General features: G+C 44.7%; 1 protein-coding gene across 4 annotated transcripts in view; it reads left to right on the top strand.

The window, feature by feature from the left end:
* Positions 1-20,912, top strand: part of LOC138681062 (putative mediator of RNA polymerase II transcription subunit 29) — a 35,851-nt gene that overhangs the window by 4,724 nt on the left and 10,215 nt on the right. For 3 of the 4 annotated variants that reach the window (XM_069768283.1, XM_069768284.1, XM_069768285.1), the window contains exons 2-6: positions 144-208; positions 304-348; positions 4,136-4,183; positions 4,279-4,347; positions 14,451-14,558. In XM_069768283.1, coding sequence (XP_069624384.1) covers positions 144-208; positions 304-348; positions 4,136-4,183; positions 4,279-4,347; positions 14,451-14,558 — 335 coding nt within the window. The remainder of the gene's footprint in view (positions 1-143; positions 209-303; positions 349-4,135; positions 4,184-4,278; positions 4,348-14,450; positions 14,559-20,912) is intronic. The other variant, XM_069768286.1, reaches the window with a different exon arrangement.

The following is a 20,912-nucleotide window of genomic DNA, read 5'->3' on the forward strand; positions in this document are numbered from 1 at the left end:
GCATGACTTAACGATATATCATGTAGCTGAAGGTGTTATGGTCATTACTGCATGAAGATATGCAGCAGAATTATTAATCCAGAGGCTGCTACACTGCCTGAAACACTCAATGTGATCACAGACATTTAATTATTTTTCCTTAGATCACCCTCAGAAGATGAAAATCATTCCCAGGAGACCACAGAATCTTGTAGAAGCTGTCAATCCAGTATGTAACACAATGCACACAATAATCTCCCATCTGTACATGTGCAGACGCCATGCTATTAAATGTTTTGTATTTACACTTACCTGTGTTCACAGGTCTAGAGATGGATTGTTCAGAGCCATACAGTGACCAAACTGGGGGTAAATAGAAAATACGATAAGTTAAATAGAAAAACAAAATCCGATATGTCATTCAGTGACCTGTAAAAACATCAGTAAATGTTGCAAGCTATGGGGACCGCAATGGGGGCAAACTTCACTCCTAGTTGTGCAAATCTACTATATAATTGTCTAAGGGTCACTTCCGTCTTTCTGTCTGTCTGTCTGTAACGGAAATCCCAATCAGCGACGGGCACAGTCCGGCGGCAAAATGGCCGCTCCGTACTCCCCTCCAGTCAGCGCTCACACAGGGTTAATAGCAGCGTTAATGGACCACGTTATGCCGCAGTGTAACGCACTCTGTTAATGTTGCTATTAACCCTAATGTGACCAACTTTTTACTATTGATGCTGGCTATGCAGCATCAATAGTAAAAAGATCTAATGTTAAAAATAATAAAAAAAAATAAAAAATCATTACATACTCACCTTCTGTCGGCCCCCCGGATCCAGCCCAGGCCTTTCCCGCTCCTTGCGACTCCGGTGACCAGTCCATGCTTTGTGGTCTCACGAGATGATAATGTAGCGGTCTCGCGAGACCGCACATCAACATCTCGCGAGACCGCAATGCACTCTTGGGAGCGACGGGCACAGTACGGCCGCTCCCTACTCCCGGTGCAGTCAGTGCCCCCTCCATAATCCCCCCCCTCAGTCAGCGTCCACCACCCACATAGGGTTGTAGCAGTCCGTTAAACCGACTGTGTTACAACGCAGTCCGTTAACGCTGCTATTAACCCTATGTGATGAACTTTTTACTATTGATGCTGCCTATGCAGCATCAATAGTAAAAAGATATAATGTTTAAAAAAAATAGTGATATTCTCACCTTCCGTCGCCTCCGCAGCAGCTTTTCCTGCAGCTCGCAATGCTCCGGTCCCACCGCTTCGCTGATTGGTCGTGACCAGCCGACGTGACCAATCAGCGACATTGCCGCGGGATTTAAATCCCGCTTCGCTGATTGCTCGCGCCCAGCCAGCGCGCGCGACCAATCAGCGCCATTGGCGCTGATTGGTCACGCCGGCTGGCTCCGTGGGCTGTGCAATGTACTCTGTGGGCTGTGCAATATACTACGTGGGCTGTGCAATATACTACGTGGCTGTGCAATATACTACGTGGGCTGTGCAATGTGCTACGTGGGCTGTGCAATGTGCTACGTGGGCTGTGCAATGTACTACGTGGGCTGTGCAATATACTACGTGGCTGTGCAATATACTACGTGGGCTGTGCAATGTGCTACGTGGGCTGTGCAATGTACTACGTGGGCTGTGCAATATACTACGTGGCTGTGCAATATACTACGTGGGCTGTGCAATGTGCTACGTGGGCTGTGCAATGTGCTACGTGGGCTGTGCAATATACTACGTGGGCTGTGCAATATACTATGTGGCTGTGCAATATACTATGTGGCTGTGCAATATACTACGTGGCTGTGCAATATACTATGTGGGCTGTGCAATGCACTAGGTGGGTTGTGCAATGTACTACATGGGCTGTGCAATGTACTACGTGGGCTGTGCAATGTACTCCGTGGGCTGTGCAAAGTACTCCGTGGGCTGTGCAATATACTACGTGGCTGTGCTATTTACTACGTGGGCTGTTATATACTACGTGGCTGTGCTTTATACTACGTGGCTCTGCTATATACTACATGGCCGGCCGCGAACAATCAGCGACAGGCGCCATCCGGCCGCGAATTGGCGCGGGATTTGAACCACGCTTCGCTAATTGGTCGCGGCCGGCTGAATCCTTTGTATTCAATGTATTATTCTAAAATCTTCATAAATAAACTACATACATATTCTAGAATACCCGATGCGTTAGAATCGGGCTACCATCTAGTTACTGTATAATCATAAATAGTTTCCCTGTCCTGCTCTGGTTCCAGCTTTCCAACTCCTTCCATGTTGCAATTTAATGTCATGATTTGCATTCATCGACTAAATTAATTATACTTTACTTGAAAGAAAATTAAACCAAGAAAATCAAATCAAAACATATTTGTATACATAAATTTTAAAAATAAAATCTTATTAATCACAAAAATAAATCAGAACAAAAGGAATTCCCAGAACAGATAAAAAACCCTCTAAATATCAAAAACACAAAAGAGAGGTAATAGTAACAACACCTATAGGTAATGATGCATCAAATTTCAGCTACGTATTAGAAGCAACTGGGCTCAAAGAAGTACATTTGTAAATTGTAAATAAATGAAGCTAATATATAGTCATGATTAGAAATACAGCATAATTATATGCCGGCCAGAGCAATAAACGATAAACACCTGATCAGAACATGCACGGTGGCGCAGTGGTTAGCACAGCAGCCTTGCCGTGCTGGAGTCCTGGGTTCAAATACCACCAAGCACAACATCTGCAAGGAGATTGTATGTTCTCCCCGTGTTTGTGTGGGTTTCCTCCGGGTTCTCTGGTTTCCTCCCACATTCCAAAGACATACTGATAGGGAATTTAGATTGTGAGCCTCGTCGGGGACAGCGATGATAATGTGTGCAAAACTGTAAAGAGCTGTGGAACATGTTAGCGCTATATAAAAATAAAGATTTTTATTATTATTATTCTAAAGAGTGGCTCTGCCTAATGATGCTGATTGGTGTAATCACTCTTGTGCAATCACATGTGGGTTTCACAATCTTTGTCAGGACCTTCTGACAAAGGAAACACGTCAAGGTGTTTGCACAAGAGTGATTACACCAATCAGCATCATTAGGTGAAGCCACTCTTTACAATCGTGTTTTGATCAGGTGTTTACCGTTGACTATATGCGTGATTTTTTTTTTTGCTTTATGTTTTATGTGGGTTTTTTCTTTGTATTGAGGATTTCTTTGTAATTTTGTACTAATTTGAGTGATATTTGTAATTAGGTATTTTTTATGATTTACGTACAGAAATGTTTTTGTATTATATTATTGCTTTAATGTTGAAAGATTTTTTTCTAGACATTTATTATGCTTTGCTTATATTCTGCCATCATATTACGCAGCGCTGTACCGACATCATCATCGCGGTCCACGTCGGGGCTCTCAATCTAGATTCCCTATAAATATTTGGAATGTGGGAGGAAACCGGATAACCCAGAGGAAACCCACAAAACACGGGGAGAATATACAAACTAACTGCACATGTTGTCCTTGGTGGGATATGAACCCAAAAATCCAGTGAGCTAATCACTGAGCCCCTAATCGGTGCTAACCACTGAGTCACCGTGCTGCCACAGATATCTATTCCATTTCCATATTGCTTGGGTTGATTTATATATATATATCACATTTTTTGGTGATTAAAGTAAGGTTAATCCCAAGTGGTAGTTTAATATAAAATAACTTTTATTAACAACAGGTTAAAATTACATGCAGTAATAAAAAGGTGCTAGATCCAACGTTATAGAGGGACTGAGTTGCCATAGGAAACTCCAACCAATTGGCCATACACAAAATATACACCTATAAACAAGGTATAGCAAGGCTCCACATGTAGAAACTCAGTGGCACCACATGGGGAATATAGACAAAACTGCCTCTAACCATTACACTCAGTTAAGGCTGGACTAGTGTGCTCCATAGTAATAAATGAGATGAGGCATGAATGTAAAAAACTCCTAAGATGATATAAAGCGCATGTGGATGCTATGCCACAGTGAAATGGTATAACATTACCTAAAGTCAGCTGTATGGAGTTCCTCGGCGTCCCTCTGCCTCGACGCGCGTTTTGCAATGCTTCTTCACTATGTTCACTCTTCATTTTCCCTTGCAGAATCCAGCACACAGGAGATGACGAGCGCCTCCTCCAGCCTGGAGTCATGTACGTAAATGTTCACCCTGGATTGGCGTGTGTATGATGAGATCTTCTGATATAACCGTCTAATAATCGTCTAATTTCTATGATATTTTTTAAAGACATGGATTATTCAGAGGAAACCGAGCAGAATGAGGAAGAAGAGAACAGAAATGACAACAACAATAACGGTATATGCCAGAAACTCAGTGAATCAGACTTTATTCATGCGCCTTTCTGGGGCAGCTGAGACCTGATGTTTTTAGTCTGGGAGGGGGCCAATTTCCATGGCCTCTTCCTAGCAAACCTGTAATTTAGCTTCATAGGAGCGATCTGATGATTGCTGCTATGTAGCAGAGCCGATCAGGCTATGCCAGCTTCTAGCCTCCCATGGAGACTATTGAAGCATGGCAAAAGTAAAAAAAAAAAAATGTTTAAAAAAATATGAAATAAATAAAAAAAAATATATAAAAGTTTAAATCACCCCCCTTTCGCCCCATTCAAAATAAAACAATAAAAATAAAATCAAATATCTATCAATAAAAAAAAGGATTAACCTGATTGCTAAACGGCGTAGGGAGAAAAAAAAGTCGAAACCCTAAAATTATGTTTTTTTGGTCACCACGACATTGAATTAAAATGCAATAACGGGCGATCAAAAGAACAGGCGATCAAAAAATAAGCCCTGACCCGACCCCAGATCGCGAAAAATGGAGATGCTATGGATATCGGAAAATGGCGCAAATTTTTTTTTTTTGTTAGCAAAGTTTGGAATTTTTTTTCACCACTTAGATAAAAAATAGCCTAGACATGTTTGGTGTCTATGAACTCGTAATAACCTGGAGAATCTTGATGGCAGCTCAGTTTTAGCATTTAGGGAAGCTAGCAAAAAAGCCAAACAAAAAACACGCATGGGATTGCACTTTTTTTGCAATTTCACCGTACTTGGAATTGTTTTCCCATTTTCTAGTACACGACATGGTAAAATCAATGATGTCGTTCAAAAGTACAACTAGTCCTGCAAAAAATAAGCCCTCACATGGCCATATTGACGGAAAAATAAAAAAGTTATGGCTCTGGGAAGGAGGGGAGCGAAAAACAAACACGGAAAAAATGGAAAATCCCAAGGTCATGAAGGGGTTAATATTTGGTACAGAAACATTTGTTTGCAGTTAGAAAGGTCAGACGTTTCCTGCAGTTCTTGACCAGGTTTGCACACTCTGCAGCAGGGATATTGGCCCACTGCTCCTTACTGATCTTCTCCAGATCTTTCAGGTTTCGGAGCTGTTGCTGGGAAACATTGAGTTTCAGCTCCTCCAAAGATTTTCTATTGGGTTCAGGTCTGGAGACTGGCTAGGCCACTCCAGGACCTTGCAATGCTTCTTATGGAGCCGCTTCTTACTTGTTGTGGCTGTTTGTTTCGGGTCATTGTCATGCTGGGAGACCCAGCCACGACCCATCTTCAATGCTCTTACTAAGGAAAGGAGGATGTTGGCCAAAATCTCGCAATACATGACCCCATTTGTCCTTCCTTTAGTAGTGGGCAGTTGTCCTGTCCCCTTTTCAGAAAAGCATCCCAAAGTATGTTGTTTCCCCCACCATGTTTCACAATTGGGATGATGTTCTTGGGGTTGTACTCATCCTTCTTCTTCCTCCAAACACGGTGAGTGGAGTTGATACCAAAAAGTTCTATTTTGGTCTCATCTGACCACATGACCTTCTCCCTTGTCTCCTCTGGATCATCCAGATGGTCATTGGCGAACTTGAAATGGGCCTGGACATGTGCTGGTGTGAGCGGGGGGGACCTTGCGTGCCCTGCAGGATTTTAATCCATGATGTTGTAGTGTGTTTCTAATGGTAGTATTTGAGACTGTGGTCCCAGCTCTCTTCAGGTCATTGACCAGATCCTCCCATGTAGTTCTGGGCTGATTCCTGACCTTTCTCAGACTCATCCTTGCCCCATGTGGCGAGATCTTACATGGAGCCCCAGACCCAGGAAGATTGACAGTCATCTTGTGTGCCAAGAGTTGTTGTCTTGCCAAGCTGTCTAGTAGCTGCAAATGATCCAGCTGTGGCAAGGAAAACTAAATCGAGCAGTCATAAATACTCGGAAACCCGTGGAGTGTGCTCGGGAAAACCGGAGCAACGAGTATACTCGCTCATCACTAGTGAGGATACACTAGGAGAGGGTAGAGCTGGTTGTGTGGCTTTTCAGTAGGTTGAGGATCACTGCAGGCTGTAAACCTGTCGGAAAGGTGAGTCTTCTGGTTCTTAAACACTTAAATGTTTGTATGTATACAGAGACTGCAGCAGCAGAATAGTGAGCACAGCTCTGGAGTATAATACAGGATGTAACTCAGGATCAGTAATGTAATGTATGTACACAGTGACTGCACCAGCAGAATAGTGAGTGCAGCTCTGAGGTATAATACAGGATGTAACTCAGGATCAGTAATGTAATGTATGTACACAGTGACTGTACCAGCAGAATAGTGAGTGCAGCTCTGAGGTATAATACAGGATGTAACTCAGGATCAGTAACGTAATGTATGTACACAGTGATTGCACCAGCAGAATAGTGAGTGCAGCTCTGGGGTATAATACAGGATGTAACTCATAATCAGCAATGTAATGTATGTACACAGTGACTGCACCAGCAGAATAGTGAGTGCAGCTCTGGGGTATAACACAGGATGTAACTCATGATCAGCAATGTAATGTATGTACACAGTGACTGCACCAGCAGAATAGAGAGTGCAGCTCTGGGGTATAATACAGGATGTAACTCAGGATCAGTAATGTAATGTATGTACACAGTGACTGCACCAGCAGAATAGTGAGTGCAGCTTTGAGGTATAATACAGGATGTAACTCAGGATCAGTAATGTAATGTATGTACACAGTGACTACACCAGCAGAATAGTGAGTGCAGCTCTGGGGTATAATACAGGATGTAACTCATGATCACCAATGTAATGTATGTACACAGTGACTGCACCAGCAGAATAGTGAGTGCAGCTCTGGAGTATAATACTCCATGTGCAGTGTGGAGTTACACCTTGTTGCAACGTCGATTATTAGGCGGTGCTGGGGAAGATTCAGCGATCGCTGATGGTTCTGCATACGGCTGGAGTGTACAGGCGACTGGCGGATGTGCATCTTCAGGAGCAGGACTGGTAACTCCGGATAACTTTTCAGGAAGCACTGCACCACCAGGTTCAAGGTGTGAGCCAGGCAAGGAATGTGTTTCAGTTCTGAAAGGTCTATGGCAGCCATAAAATTCCTTCCGTTCTCACTGACTACCTTGCCTGCCTCAAGATGTACACTGCCCAGCCATGACTGTGTTTCTTGCTGCAAGTACTCGGCCAGTACTTCCATGGTGTGTCTGTTGTCGTCCAATCACTTCATTTGAAGCACAGCCTGCTGACGCTTACCATTAGCTGTTCCATAATGGGACACCTCATGTGCAACAGTGGCAGCTGCGGATGGAGTGGTCGTGCGACTGCGCTCTGTGGACGAGCTTTCACTTCTGGAGGAGGAGGAGGAGGGGTGGCGAACGCCTACAGCCAACTGTTTCCTAGACCGTGGTCTAGGCAGAACTGTCCCACTATGGCTGTCCCCTGTAGACCCTTCATCCACCACATTAACCCAGTGTGCCGTGATGGACACGTAACGTCCCTGGCCATGCCTACTGGTCCATCCATCTGTTGTGAGGTGCACCTTTCTACTGACTGATTGCCTCAGTGCATGGACAATGCGGTCTTTGACATGCTGGTGGAGGGCTGGGATGGCTTTTCTTGCAAAGAAGTGTTAACTGGGTAGGTCATAGCGTGGTACTGCGTAGGCCATCAGGGCTTTGAAAGCTTTGCTTTCAACCAACCGGTAGGGCATCATCTCTAACGAGATTAGTCTAGCAATGTGGACGTTCAAACTCTGTATGCAGATGACAGGATGAGTACTTTCTTTTCCTAACGAGAGTCTCTTGTAGGGTGAGCTGGACTGGAGAGCTGCATAAGTTGGAACTAGCGGTGGTGGACATGGCAGATTGAGAGAGGGTTGGAGATGGTATTCTTGATGTGGGCCTACCTACAGTGTTTCCTACCAAGAAACTTGTGATTCCCTGACTGCTTTGGCCTTGCGACGATACCTCCACATTTGATGCTGATGGTGTCCTAACCGGTGGGCTTACAGTGAGGGAAGCAATGTAGCATTGCTGACTACCTTCATTCTGAGCAGGTGCACCAACGGTACTGGACGTTTGGTAGTTAGTCCAGGCTTGCAAGTGCATGCTGTTTAAATGTCTACGCATGCACGTTGTATTTAAATTTAGGAAATTCTTCCCTCTGCTAAAGGTCTTTGAGCATTTCTTACAGATAACTTTACGCAGATCATTCGGATCTTGGTTAAAAAATGCCCACACTGCACTCTTCCTACTATGGATTACCTTTTCGGGCATTGCACGCTGTGCTACTTTCACCAGATGGCCACGCTATCCTAAAACTGTTTTTGGTTTTGACAAACATTTTTGGCCAGATACGGGCCTGCCAGATGAAAGCTGTTGCGATGTAGATGGCTGCTGCGGATCATCCTCCTCCACTTCTGAGCTACTGGCAGCGGCACCCTCTTCCCCCAATGGCTGCTAATCTGGGTCAACAACTGGGTCATCTATCACCTCCTCTTCAATTTCATGTGTACCTTCCTCTGTGTCACCGTGTAAGGTGCTATAGCGTTCGTGACGGGGCACCATAGTCTCATCAGGGTCAGATTCTGGCTCAGTACACTGCGAGGGCAATGTAGTGATCTGAGTCAATGGAACAGCATGATAATCAAGCTGTGGCTGTGCAGCTGTGCACTCCATGTCCGATTCATCCTGTAATGGGCTTTTAACAATTTCCCTCTCTAACCCAGGCACGGTATGTGTAAAGAGCTCCATGGAGTAAACTGTAGTGTCACCTGACGCATCCTTCACTTTTGGTTTTGGTGAAGGACACAAGGAAGTGACATGTTCCTGACCGGGAGCATCCACTGACGACTCGCTGCTTTTAGATTTCGAACCTTCTGAAGAGAAGGCGAAAGTGCTAGAGGCTGAGTCAGCAAGGAAAGCCAAAACTGTTTCCTGCTGCTCCGGCTTTAAAACCTGTTTTCCTACTCCCAGATAAGGGAGCCTTCGAGGCCTTGTGTAGCCAGACGATGACACTGGCTCAACACCTCAAGCTTTTGGTGCTATTTTGCTTTTCCCACTACCACCAGATGCTCCACCACCACCACCACCATCAGTACCAGCTGGCAACGCCCGCCCACGGCCTCTTCCACCAGACTTCCTCATTTTTGGAAAAATCTAACCAAAATAACAACCGTTATATGGTACTGTAAAACAAGGTAGAAGGTGTATATAAACTTGTGGAGAATTTAAATCTCCCTTTTTTTTGGGGGGGGTAGACTGCAACAAAACTCAGGTGTAGTGTATTACACTACACAATGTAAGTGGCAGAACGTGGCTGGAAGATATACGACAAACTAACAGAACTGTGATGTAGATCCACTTAGCGCCAATTTCAATCTCCCTTTTTTGGGGGGGAGACTGCAACAAAACTCAGGCCCAGTGTATTACACTACACAATGTAAGTGGCAGAACGTGGCTGGAAGATATATCAAAAAATACAAGGACTGTAGTACAATTTCAATGTCCCTACAATGATCTCAGGACAAGTATGGCAGCAATAAAAAGGACTGCTGCACACAAAAGTGTGGACAAAGAAACAAGAGAACTGTGCAGAAAGGAGCAACAGGATTTTTGCTTTTAACATAGTAACATAGTTAGTAAGGCCGAAAAAAGACATTTGTCCATCCAGTTCAGCCTATATTCCATCATAATAAATCCCCAGATCTACGTCCTTCTACAGAACCTAATAATTGTATGATACAATATTGTTCTGCTCCAGGAAGACATCCAGGCCTCTCTTGAACCCCTCGACTGAGTTCGCCATCACCACCTCCTCAGGCAAGCAATTCCAGATTCTCACTGCCCTAACAGTAAAGAATCCTCTTCTATGTTGGTGGAAAAACCTTCTCTCCTCCAGACGCAAAGAATGCCCCCTTGTGCCCGTCACCTTCCTTGGTATAAACAGATCCTCAGCGAGATATTTGTATTGTCCTCTTATATACTTATACATGGTTATTAGATCGCCCCTCAGTCGTCTTTTTTCTAGACTAAATAATCCTAATTTCGCTAATCTATCTGGGTATTGTAGTTCTCCCATCCCCTTTATTAATATTGTTGCCCTCCTTTGTACTCTCTCTAGTTCCATTATATCCTTCCTGAGCACCGGTGCCCAAAACTGGACACAGTACTCCATGTGCGGTCTAACTAGGGATTTGTACAGAGGCAGTATAATGCTCTCATCATGTGTATCCAGACCTCTCTTAATGCACCCCATGATCCTGTTTGCCTTGGCAGCTGCTGCCTGGCACTGGCTGCTCCAGGTAAGTTTATCATTAACTAGGATCCCCAAGTCCTTCTCCCTGTCAGATTTACCCAGTGGTTTCCCATTCAGTGTGTAATGGTGACATTGATTCCTTCTTCCCATGTGTATAACCTTACATTTATCATTGTTAAACCTCATCTGCCACCTTTCAGCCCAAGTTTCCAACTTATCCAGATCCATCTGTAGCAGAATACTATCTTCTCTTGTATTAACTGCTTTACATAGTTTTGTATCATCTGCAAATATCGATATTTTACTGTGTAAACCTTCTACCAGATCATTAATGAATATGTTGAAGAGAACAGGTCCCAATACTGACCCCTGCGGTACCCCACTGGTCACAGCGACCCAGTTAGAGACTATACCATTTATAACCACCCTCTGCTTTCTATCACTAAGCCAGTTACTAACCCATTTACACACATTTTCCCCCAGACCAAGCATTCTTGTGCGGCACGGTATCAAACGCTTTGGAAAAATCGAGATATACCACGTCCAATGACTCACCGTGGTCCAGCCTATAGCTTACCTCTTCATAAAAACTGATTAGATTGGTTTGACAGGAGCGATTTCTCATAAACCCATGCTGATATGGAGTTAAACAGTTATTCTCATTGAGATAATCCAGAATAACATCCCTCAGAAACCCTTCAAATATTTTACCAACAATAGAGGTTAGACTTACTGGCCTATAATTTCCAGGTTCACTTTTAGAGCCCTTTTTGAATATTGGCACCACATTTGCTATGCGCCAGTCCTGCGGAACAGACCCTGTCGCTATAGAGTCCCTAAAAATAAGAAATAATGGTTTATCTATTACATTACTTAGTTCTCTTAGTACTCGTGGGTGTATGCCATCCGGACCCGGAGATTTATCTATTTTGATCTTATTTAGCCGGTTTCGCACCTCTTCTTGGGTTAGATTGGTGACCCTTAATATAGGGTTTTCATTGTTTCTTGGGATTTCACCTAGCATTTCATTTTCCACCGTGAATACCGTGGAGAAGAAGGTGTTTAATATGTTAGCTTTTTCCTCGTCATCTACAACCATTCTTTCCTCACTATTTTTTAAGGGGCCTACATTTTCAGTTTTTATTCTTTTACTATTGATATAGTTGAAGAACAGTTTGGGATTAGTTTTACTCTCCTTAGCAATGTGCTTCTCTGTTTCCTTTTTGGCAGCTTTAATTAGTTTTTTAGATAAAGTATTTTTCTCCCTATAGTTTTTTAGAGCTTCAATGGTGCCTTCCTTTTAATAAAGCAGTTGGTTTGCACAGCGGCGTACAAACAGCAATGCAGCTATTAGGGAGCCTTCTAGGGCAGCCTAATAAGCTATAGAGCTGATGCACAAAAATATAAACTCCACTGTCCATGCAAACAAATGATGGTGTTGGACAGTGGAAATTGCTACAGCACAAGCAGTTTTGGGGTTAATTTCCCTCCCTAACTATATCCCTTCTTCTGATGAAGCGGCAGCAACCTCTCCCTATGCTAAGATCGGCAGAAGTAAGATGGCGGTCGGCGGGAACGCCCCTTTATAGCCCCTGTGATGCCGCAGAAAGCAAGCCAATCACTGCAATGCCCTTCTCTAAGATGGTGGGGACCGAGACCTATGTAATCACCCTGCCCACACTCTGCGTCCACCTTCATTGGCTGAGAAATGGCGCTGAAAACGTCATACGAAACGTGACTTTGGCGCAAAGATCGCCGACCTCATGGCCGATCCCACACTAGGATCGGGTCGGGTTTCATGAAACCCGACTTTGCCGAAAGTCGGCGACTTTTGAATTTGTCTGATCCGTTTCGCTCAACCCTACTCAGGATCAGTAATGTAATGTATGTACACAGTGACTGCACCAGCAGAATAGTGAGTGCAGCTCTGGAGTATAATACAGGAGGTAACTCAGGATCAGTAATGTAATGTATGTACACAGTGACTGCACCAGCAGAATAGTGAGTGCAGCTCTGGAGTATAATACAGGAGGTAACTCAGGATCAGTAATGTAATGTATGTACACAGTGACTGCACCAGCAGAATAGTGAGCGCAGCTCTGGAGGATAATACAGGATGTAGCTCAGGATCAGTAATGTAATGTATGTACACAGTGACTGCACCAGCAGAATAGTGAGTGCAGCTCTGGGGTATAATACAGGATGTAACTCAGGATCAGTAATGTAATGTATGTACACAGTGACTGCACCAGCAGAATAGTGAGTGCAGCTCTGGAGGATAATACAGGATGTAGCTCAGGATCAGTAATGTAATGTATGTACACAGTGACTGCACCAGCAGAATAGTGAGTGCAGCTCTGGAGTATAATACAGGATGTAACTCAGGATCAGTAATGTAATATATGTACACAGTGACTGCACCAGCAGAATAGTGAGTGCAGCTCTGGTGTATAATACAGGATGTAACTCAGGATCAGTAATGTAATGTATGTACACAGTGACTGCACCAGCAGAATAGTGAGTGCAGCTCTGGGGTATAATACAGGATGTAACTCCGCATCAGTAATGTATGTACACAGTGACTGCACCAGCAGAATAGTGAGTGCAGCTCTGGGGTATAATACAGGCTGTAACTCAGGATCAGTAATGTAATGTATGTACACAGTGACTGCACCAGCAGAATAGTGAGTGCAGCTCTGGAGTATAATACAGGAGGTAACTCAGGATCAGTAACGTAATATATGTACACAGTGACTGCACCAGCAGAATAGTGAGTGCAGCTCTGGAGTATAATACAGGAGGTAACTCAGGATCAGTAATGTAATGTATGTACACAGTGACTGCACCAGCAGAATAGTGAGTGCAGCTCTGGAGGATAATACAGGATGTAGCTCAGGATCAGTAATGTAATGTATGTACACAGTGACTGCACCAGCAGAATAGTGAGTGCAGCTCTGGGGTATAATACAGGCTGTAACTCAGGATCAGTAATGTAATGTATGTACACAGTGACTGCACCAGCAGAATAGTGAGTGCAGCTCTGGAGTATAATACAGGAGGTAACTCAGGATCAGTAACGTAATATATGTACACAGTGACTGCACCAGCAGAATAGTGAGTGCAGCTCTGGAGTATAATACAGGAGGTAACTCAGGATCAGTAATGTAATGTATGTACACAGTGGCTGCACCAGCAGAATAGTGAGTGCAGCTCTGGAGGATAATACAGGATGTAGCTCAGGATCAGTAATGTAATGTATGTACACAGTGACTGCACCAGCAGAATAGTGAATGCAGCTCTGGGGTATAATACAGGATGTAGCTCAGGATCAGTAATGTAATGTATGTACACAGTGACTACACCAGCAGAATAGTGAGTGCAGCTCTGGAGTATAATACAGGAGGTAACTCAGGATCAGTAACGTAATATATGTACACAGTGACTGCACCAGCAGAATAGTGAGTGCAGCTCTGGGGTATAATACAGGATGTAGCTCAGGATCAGTAATGTAATGTATGTACACAGTGACTGCACCAGCAGAATAGTGAGTGCAGCTCTGGAGTATAATACAGGATGTAACTCAGGGTCAGTAATGTAATGTATGTACACAGTGACTGCACCAGCAGAATAGTGAGTGCAGCTCTGGAGGATAATACAGGATGTAGCTCAGGATCAGTAATGTAATATATGTACACAGTGACTGCACCAGCAGAATAGTGAGTGCAGCTACACACAACTAGTGAATCATGTTGAAAGGTGAATCTACACTTTGATACTAGCAATATATCAAATTATTAGGTTCTGGCGTTATGTTAAAAAACTAAGAAAAAAATATTTGTTTTTGGACTTTGTGACAGATATCAACGCTTCCACCTCTCCCAGAAGACAAGATAGTGTTACTGTTAATATTTCAAGTAAAATTGGGAGTCAGGACCTGTCTCCTAACAAAGAAAGTCCATCGCAAGGTAACAAATAATATCACATAAAGGGAACCTGTCATTGGGTTTTCTCGTTACAATCTATTGCCAAAATGTTTTACACATTTATCCTGTTAATTACACCTCAAATAATTAAGAAAATTATCATTAAACATCTGTAGTGCAGAGTCCAATGAGTGGGTCCAGATGACACATCAACCTCATCAATCAGGGGCAAAGGGGCAGACGTACATCAGGCGACAGGTGGTCCTAGCACTATATGTGCTATGTATAATACATAATGCGATCAGCAGTGTACATGGTCCCACATGTCTGTCTGTATCCTGACATCCCATAATATGATCAGTGTGACCCCATGTGTCTGTATGTATCCTGACATCCCTTAATGTGAGATGTTTGACCCCATGTGTCTGTATGTATCCTGACATCCCATAATGTGGTCAGTGTGACCCCACGTGTCTGTATGTATCCTGACATCCCATTATGTGGGATTTTTCTCTTTTTTGGATCCCATTATGTGATCAGTGTGATCCCACGTGTCTGTATCCTGACATCCCATAATGTGATCAGTGTGACCCAACGTGTCTGTATCCTGACATCCCATAATGGGATCAGTGTGACCCCACGTGTCTGTCTGTATCCTGACATCCCATAATATGATCAGTGTGACCCCATGTGTCTGTATGTATCCTGACATCCCTTAATGTGAGATGTTTGACCCCATGTGTCTGTATGTATCCTGACATCCCATATTGTGGTCAGTGTGACGCCACGTGTCTGTATGTATCCTGACATCCCATAATGTGGTCAGTGTGACCCCACGTGTCTGTATGTATCCTGACATCCCATAATGTGGTCAGTGTGACCACATTATGGGACTGACATTTGGCTCCTGATGAGTCAGTGCACTGGGGGGCTTTTTCTCGGTCCTGTATCAGGACATCAGGGATTTATGGCAGCCGGTGACTGATACACAATGTCCCAGAGGTTCTCAGTTGGATTGGGGTCTGGAGAACGTCAGCGCCGGTCACTGGCATTAATGCCTTCAACGTCCATAATCCGTCCACACACTCTGCCTATATAAAGCTGGCCATTCTCCTGCACCAGGAGGAACCAAGGGCTCACTGCACCTGATGAAGGCTGACGCCGAAACGCGCGTCGGGGAGTGGCACATCCAAGAGACGGCAGCGCTACAGGTAATACCTGCTCCCGGCCCATTACTATTTTCTCATAGAGATTATTATAATCATGCGTTTATTCTAGTGGCCTTTGCTTACTTAGCAGGTACCTGTTTCTACCTATGTTATCAACACAATTATCGGTGGCCGCACACCAGCACTTTATATTTATATATATTTATATCTTGGCTGCACCTGTTAAGCACTAGTTGCACTTTATGCCAGTGTAAAATTACACATATTGTTTATGGCATTTGTTAAGCACTAGTTGCACTTTATGTCAGTGTTAAATTACACATACATATATATTTTTTATGGCATTTGTTATTCTTTTATAATGCACCTTAGCCTATTTAGTATCTCAGGCCATTCTTAAAGGTGCACGGCCATGCATGATATATTATAACTTGCTTCTTTGTCTTTGTGCAATTTATTTCTTTTTTTGTGTACATATTTTTTTCAGTGCTGCAGGGCTATATATAAACATATTTATATTTGTACTATGTGTGCATTATTACAGTAGGATTGTTTATCGCCCCGTCTTCTTGGTATTGTGCCTTCTTTTTGGTTTCCCTCCCCCCTACCATTTGCTGTACTTATTCCTAAATAAATCTATTTATATTAATCATTTGGGCATTAGTTCGTTTTTTTTTGTTTTCTTTTTCTTTTGTATATGTTTCCTTCCGATTTGTCCTTTATTTTGTCCATCGTGGGATATATATAATATTGTACATGCAAATTGCATATTTTATACCTACCATTATGCTAAGAGTATTAGAAATTTTCGTATCCCTTGCCTTGAGTTTTTATTTTAATTGCACCAGTGTAAGGTCTGACAATGGCTTTCATCTTGTTGGCCATCATGGTGGATATTATCTTTGTGCAGTCCTCCAAGGACATGCCTCCTCACACCATCACTGATCCACCACCAAACCAATCATCAAGTGGAGGCAGATCGCACGGAGCCGTCCCAGTCTTGGATGTAATGATCAGATCCAGAAAAGAAAAAGGTGATCTCCAGCGACAATAGACCAAGGTGGTATATTTATAATACACTGCTCAAAAAACTAAAGGGAACACTAAAATCCCACATCCTAGATATCACTGAATGAAATATTCCAGTTGTAAATCTTTATTCATAACATAGTGGAATGTGTTGACAACAATAAAACCTAAAAATGATCAACGTAAATCACAACTAATATCCCATGGAGGTTTGGATTTGGACTGATGCTCAAAATCGAAGTAGAAAATGAAGTTACAGGCTGATCCAACTTCAGTGGAAATGCCTCAAGACAAGAAAATGATGCTCAGTATTGTGTGTGGCCTCCATGTGCCTGTATGACCTCCCTACAATGCCTGGGCATGTTACTGATGATGTGGCGAATGGTCTCCTGGGGGATCTCCTCCCAGACCTGGACTAAAGCATCCGCCAACTCCCCGACAGTCTGTGGCGCAACATGACGTTGGTGTATGGTGCGAGACATGATGTCCCAGATGTGTTCAATCGGATTCAGGTATGGGCAACGGGCGGGCCAGTCCACAGCTTCAATGCCTTCATCTTGCAAAAACTGCTGACTCACTCCAGCCACATGAGGTCTGGCATTGTCCTGCATTAGCGGGAACCCAGGGCCAACCGCACCAGCATATGGTCTCACAAGGGGTCTGAAGATCTCATCTCGGTACATAATGGCAGTCAGGCTACCTCTGGCGAGCACATAGAGGGCTGTGCGGCCCTCCAAAGAAATGCCACCTCACACCATTACTGACCCACTGCCAAACCGGTCATGCTAAAAGATGTTGCTGGCAGCAGATCGCTCTCCATGGCATCTCCAGACTCTGTCACCTGTGCTCAATGTGAACCTGCCTTCATCTGTGAAGAGCACAGGGCGCCAGTGGCGAATTTGCCAATCCTGGTGCTCTGTGACAAATGCCAAGCGTCCTTCACAGTGTTGGGCTGTGAGCACAACCCCCATCTGTGGACGTCGGCCACCAGACTATCCTCATGGAGTCGGTTTATAACCATTTGTACAGACATGCACATTTGTGGTCTGCTGGAGGTCATTTTGCAGGGCTCCTCTTGTTCCTCCTTGCATAAAGGCGGAGGTAGCGGTCCTGCTGCTGGGTTGTTGCCCTCCTACGGCCCGCTCCACGTCTCCTGGTGTACTGGCCTGTCTCCTGGTAGCGCCTCCAGCCTCTGGACACTACGTTAACAGACACAGCAAACCTTCTTACCACAGCTCGCATTGATGTGCCATCCTGGATGAGCTGCACTACCTGAGCCACTTGTGTGGGTTGTAGAGTCCGTCTCATGCTACCATGAGTGTTAAAGCACAACCAACATTCAAAAGTGACCAAAACATCAGCCAGAAAGCATTGGTACTGAGATGTGGTCTGTGGTCAACACCTGCAGAACCACTCCTTTATTGAGTGTGTCTTGATAATTGCCAATAATTTCCATCTGTTGTCTATTCCATTTGTACAACAGCATGTGACATTGATTGTCAATCAGTGTTGCTTCCTAAGTGGACAGTGTGATTTCACAGAAGTTTGATTTACTTGGAGTTAGATTCTGTTTTCTAAGTGTTCCCTTTATTTTTTTGAGCAGTGTATATAAAAATTTGCTTTTATTCCAATAAATAAAAAGACAATCATGTAGACCAAGGCGCTTCAGCTAGGAGCCTTATTCATAGTGTATATATTGGAATAATAAAGGAAGCTTTTATATATTATAATTATTCCACCCTTGCACAGATACTCCCGCAAGATTTCAGGCACAGGAGTGAAAAAAATTATCTCAGGAGTCCAAGAGCTAAGGACCACCTGTGCAGAGAAAGACCTAAAAAAAGAAAGTACAATTGTTTAATAGAAAACAATAAGTAATGCACTTGACCTCCATGGCTTGTATGCACGCTCACCACGCAGCCTCCATGTGCTGTATTCACGCTCACCACGTAACCTCTATGTTCTGTATGCACTCTCACCACGCTACCTCCATGGCCTGTATGTACGCTCACCACGTAACCTCCATGTCCTGTATGCACGCTCACCACGTAACCTCCATGTCCTGTATGCACGCTCACCACGTAACCTACATGGCCTGTATGTACGCTCACCACGTAACCTCCATGTCCTGTATGCACGCTCACCACGTAACCTCCATGTCCTGTATGCACGCTCACCACGTAACCTACATGGCCTGTATGTACGCTCACCAAGTAACCTCCATGTCCTGTATGCACACTCACCACGTAACCTACATGGCCTGTATGTACGCTCACCACGTAACCTACATGTCCTGTATGCACTCTCACCACGCAACCTCCATGGCCTGTATGTACGCTCACCACGTAACCTCCATGTCCTGTATGCACGCTCGCCACGTAACCTCCATGTCCTGTATGCACACTCACCACGTAACCTACATGGCCTGTATGTACGCTCACCACGTAACCTCCATGGCCTGTATGTACGCTCACCACGTAACCTACATGGCCTGTATGCCCGCTCACAACGTAACCTTCATGGCCTGCATGCATGCTCACCACGTAACCTCCATGGCCTGTATGTACGCTCACCACTATGTACGCTCACCATGTAACCTCCATGGCCTGTATGCACGCTCACCACGTAACCTCCATGGCCTGTATGCATGCTCACCACGTAACCTCCATGGCCTGTATGCATGCTCACCACGTAACCTCCATGGCCTGCATGCATGCTCACCACGTAACCTCCATGGCCTGTATGCATGCTCACCACGTAACCTCCATGGCCTGTGTCACAATAATGTAAAAATGTCATATTATGAGTTTAGTTCTAGAAGGTTCCATGGCACAGACACGCGCTGCAGATTCAACCACCCTTTCTTCCCCCACTGCATTCGCTGATACAAAAACAAAGTCCTATGGCAGACACACTCTGTGCAACTTGATACCAATGTGTAGCAGCCCCCCACTGAGCAGTTTATGGCTTTTAGCTGCGAAACCCAGCCTCTGTGTGTGAAGATACGTACAAAAACAAGAGTGGACCCTCTGGACCGTGACGAAGATCCCCTCACAGACGGGCTAACCAGATGGACCGCCCCCTATACAGGGAGAGTTAGGGGCAGGCCCGTGAGGGACTATCGCCATGGAAGCTAGAGGATCAAGAAGGAAAAAGGACGAGAAAACGGACTGGCGGAAGCGGAGGAGACTCAGGATAGGTGGATACTGCAACACTGCAGCAACAATGGGACAGACGGAAGCACTGCTGAGACCAAGGGAATGACGGGAACACGCAGAGAAACAGGAACAGGCGAGGTACCGTAAGGACACAGGGACTGACGGGCACACGGCAGAGACACAGGAGCTGGCGCGGTACCGCAGAGACACTGGGACAGCCGGAACTACCGCAGGGATGCTGGTACTGGCGAGATACTGTGGAGAAAGAAGAGACCCAAAGTCAGAGAGCATAGAATGCACGGGGACCACGGGCGGCCAAGAGCACATGAAGCACAAATGATCATAGGCACAGGGGAAAGAAAGAGATAGGAAGATATAGCAGCACTGTGCCTTACTTCCGGGTGAGGATCCTCCAAGGTGATAGAGAGGACAGGATAGAAAGTACAGGAAGCGAGGTTAGAAGTGCGCACGCGCTGAATTGAACCTGGCGTGTGCGCGCACCCGACGAGCAGCAGAAGCCAGGAGCGAGCGCAGGGAGGAGGATGCTGCAGCGGAGGAGCCGCGCCGGGACGCCGAGGACAGGTGAGTATAACAGGGCGCAGGCAGCGGCATGACACTGTGTAAATCCATCATTCGCCCACCCACCTGATACCAGCTAAAACTGGTACAGAAACTGCATGGGACTCTATTGTTCTCTCAAATTTACGTATACAGGCACCAATCCGGGCTAGAGATATAAGGATTGTATATTCTGGATGTCCATAAAGAGATCTATAGCTCACTGAAGTCGCTAGAAGCTAAACCCAACGAGTTGCAAGGAGCGGATTTCTCTGTAAGTGGGTCATGTAACTATGCCGTGCTTACACTTAAAAGAACCCCCTCGACGTGGTGCACATCCTGATCATTGTTTTGTTCGTATGCGAGGTTCATACAGCGAGCTATGTATAAAAATGGTTTGTCATAAGTCTAAGAAAAGGGGAGGATTCAGCCTCTGAGTGAGGTCACCACCGGGGGAGTGTCTTGGTTTTAGGCTGGGAATT

The sequence above is a fragment of the Ranitomeya imitator genome, chromosome 5 (assembly GCF_032444005.1).
Source record: "Ranitomeya imitator isolate aRanImi1 chromosome 5, aRanImi1.pri, whole genome shotgun sequence".
NCBI lineage: Eukaryota > Metazoa > Chordata > Amphibia > Anura > Dendrobatidae > Ranitomeya > Ranitomeya imitator.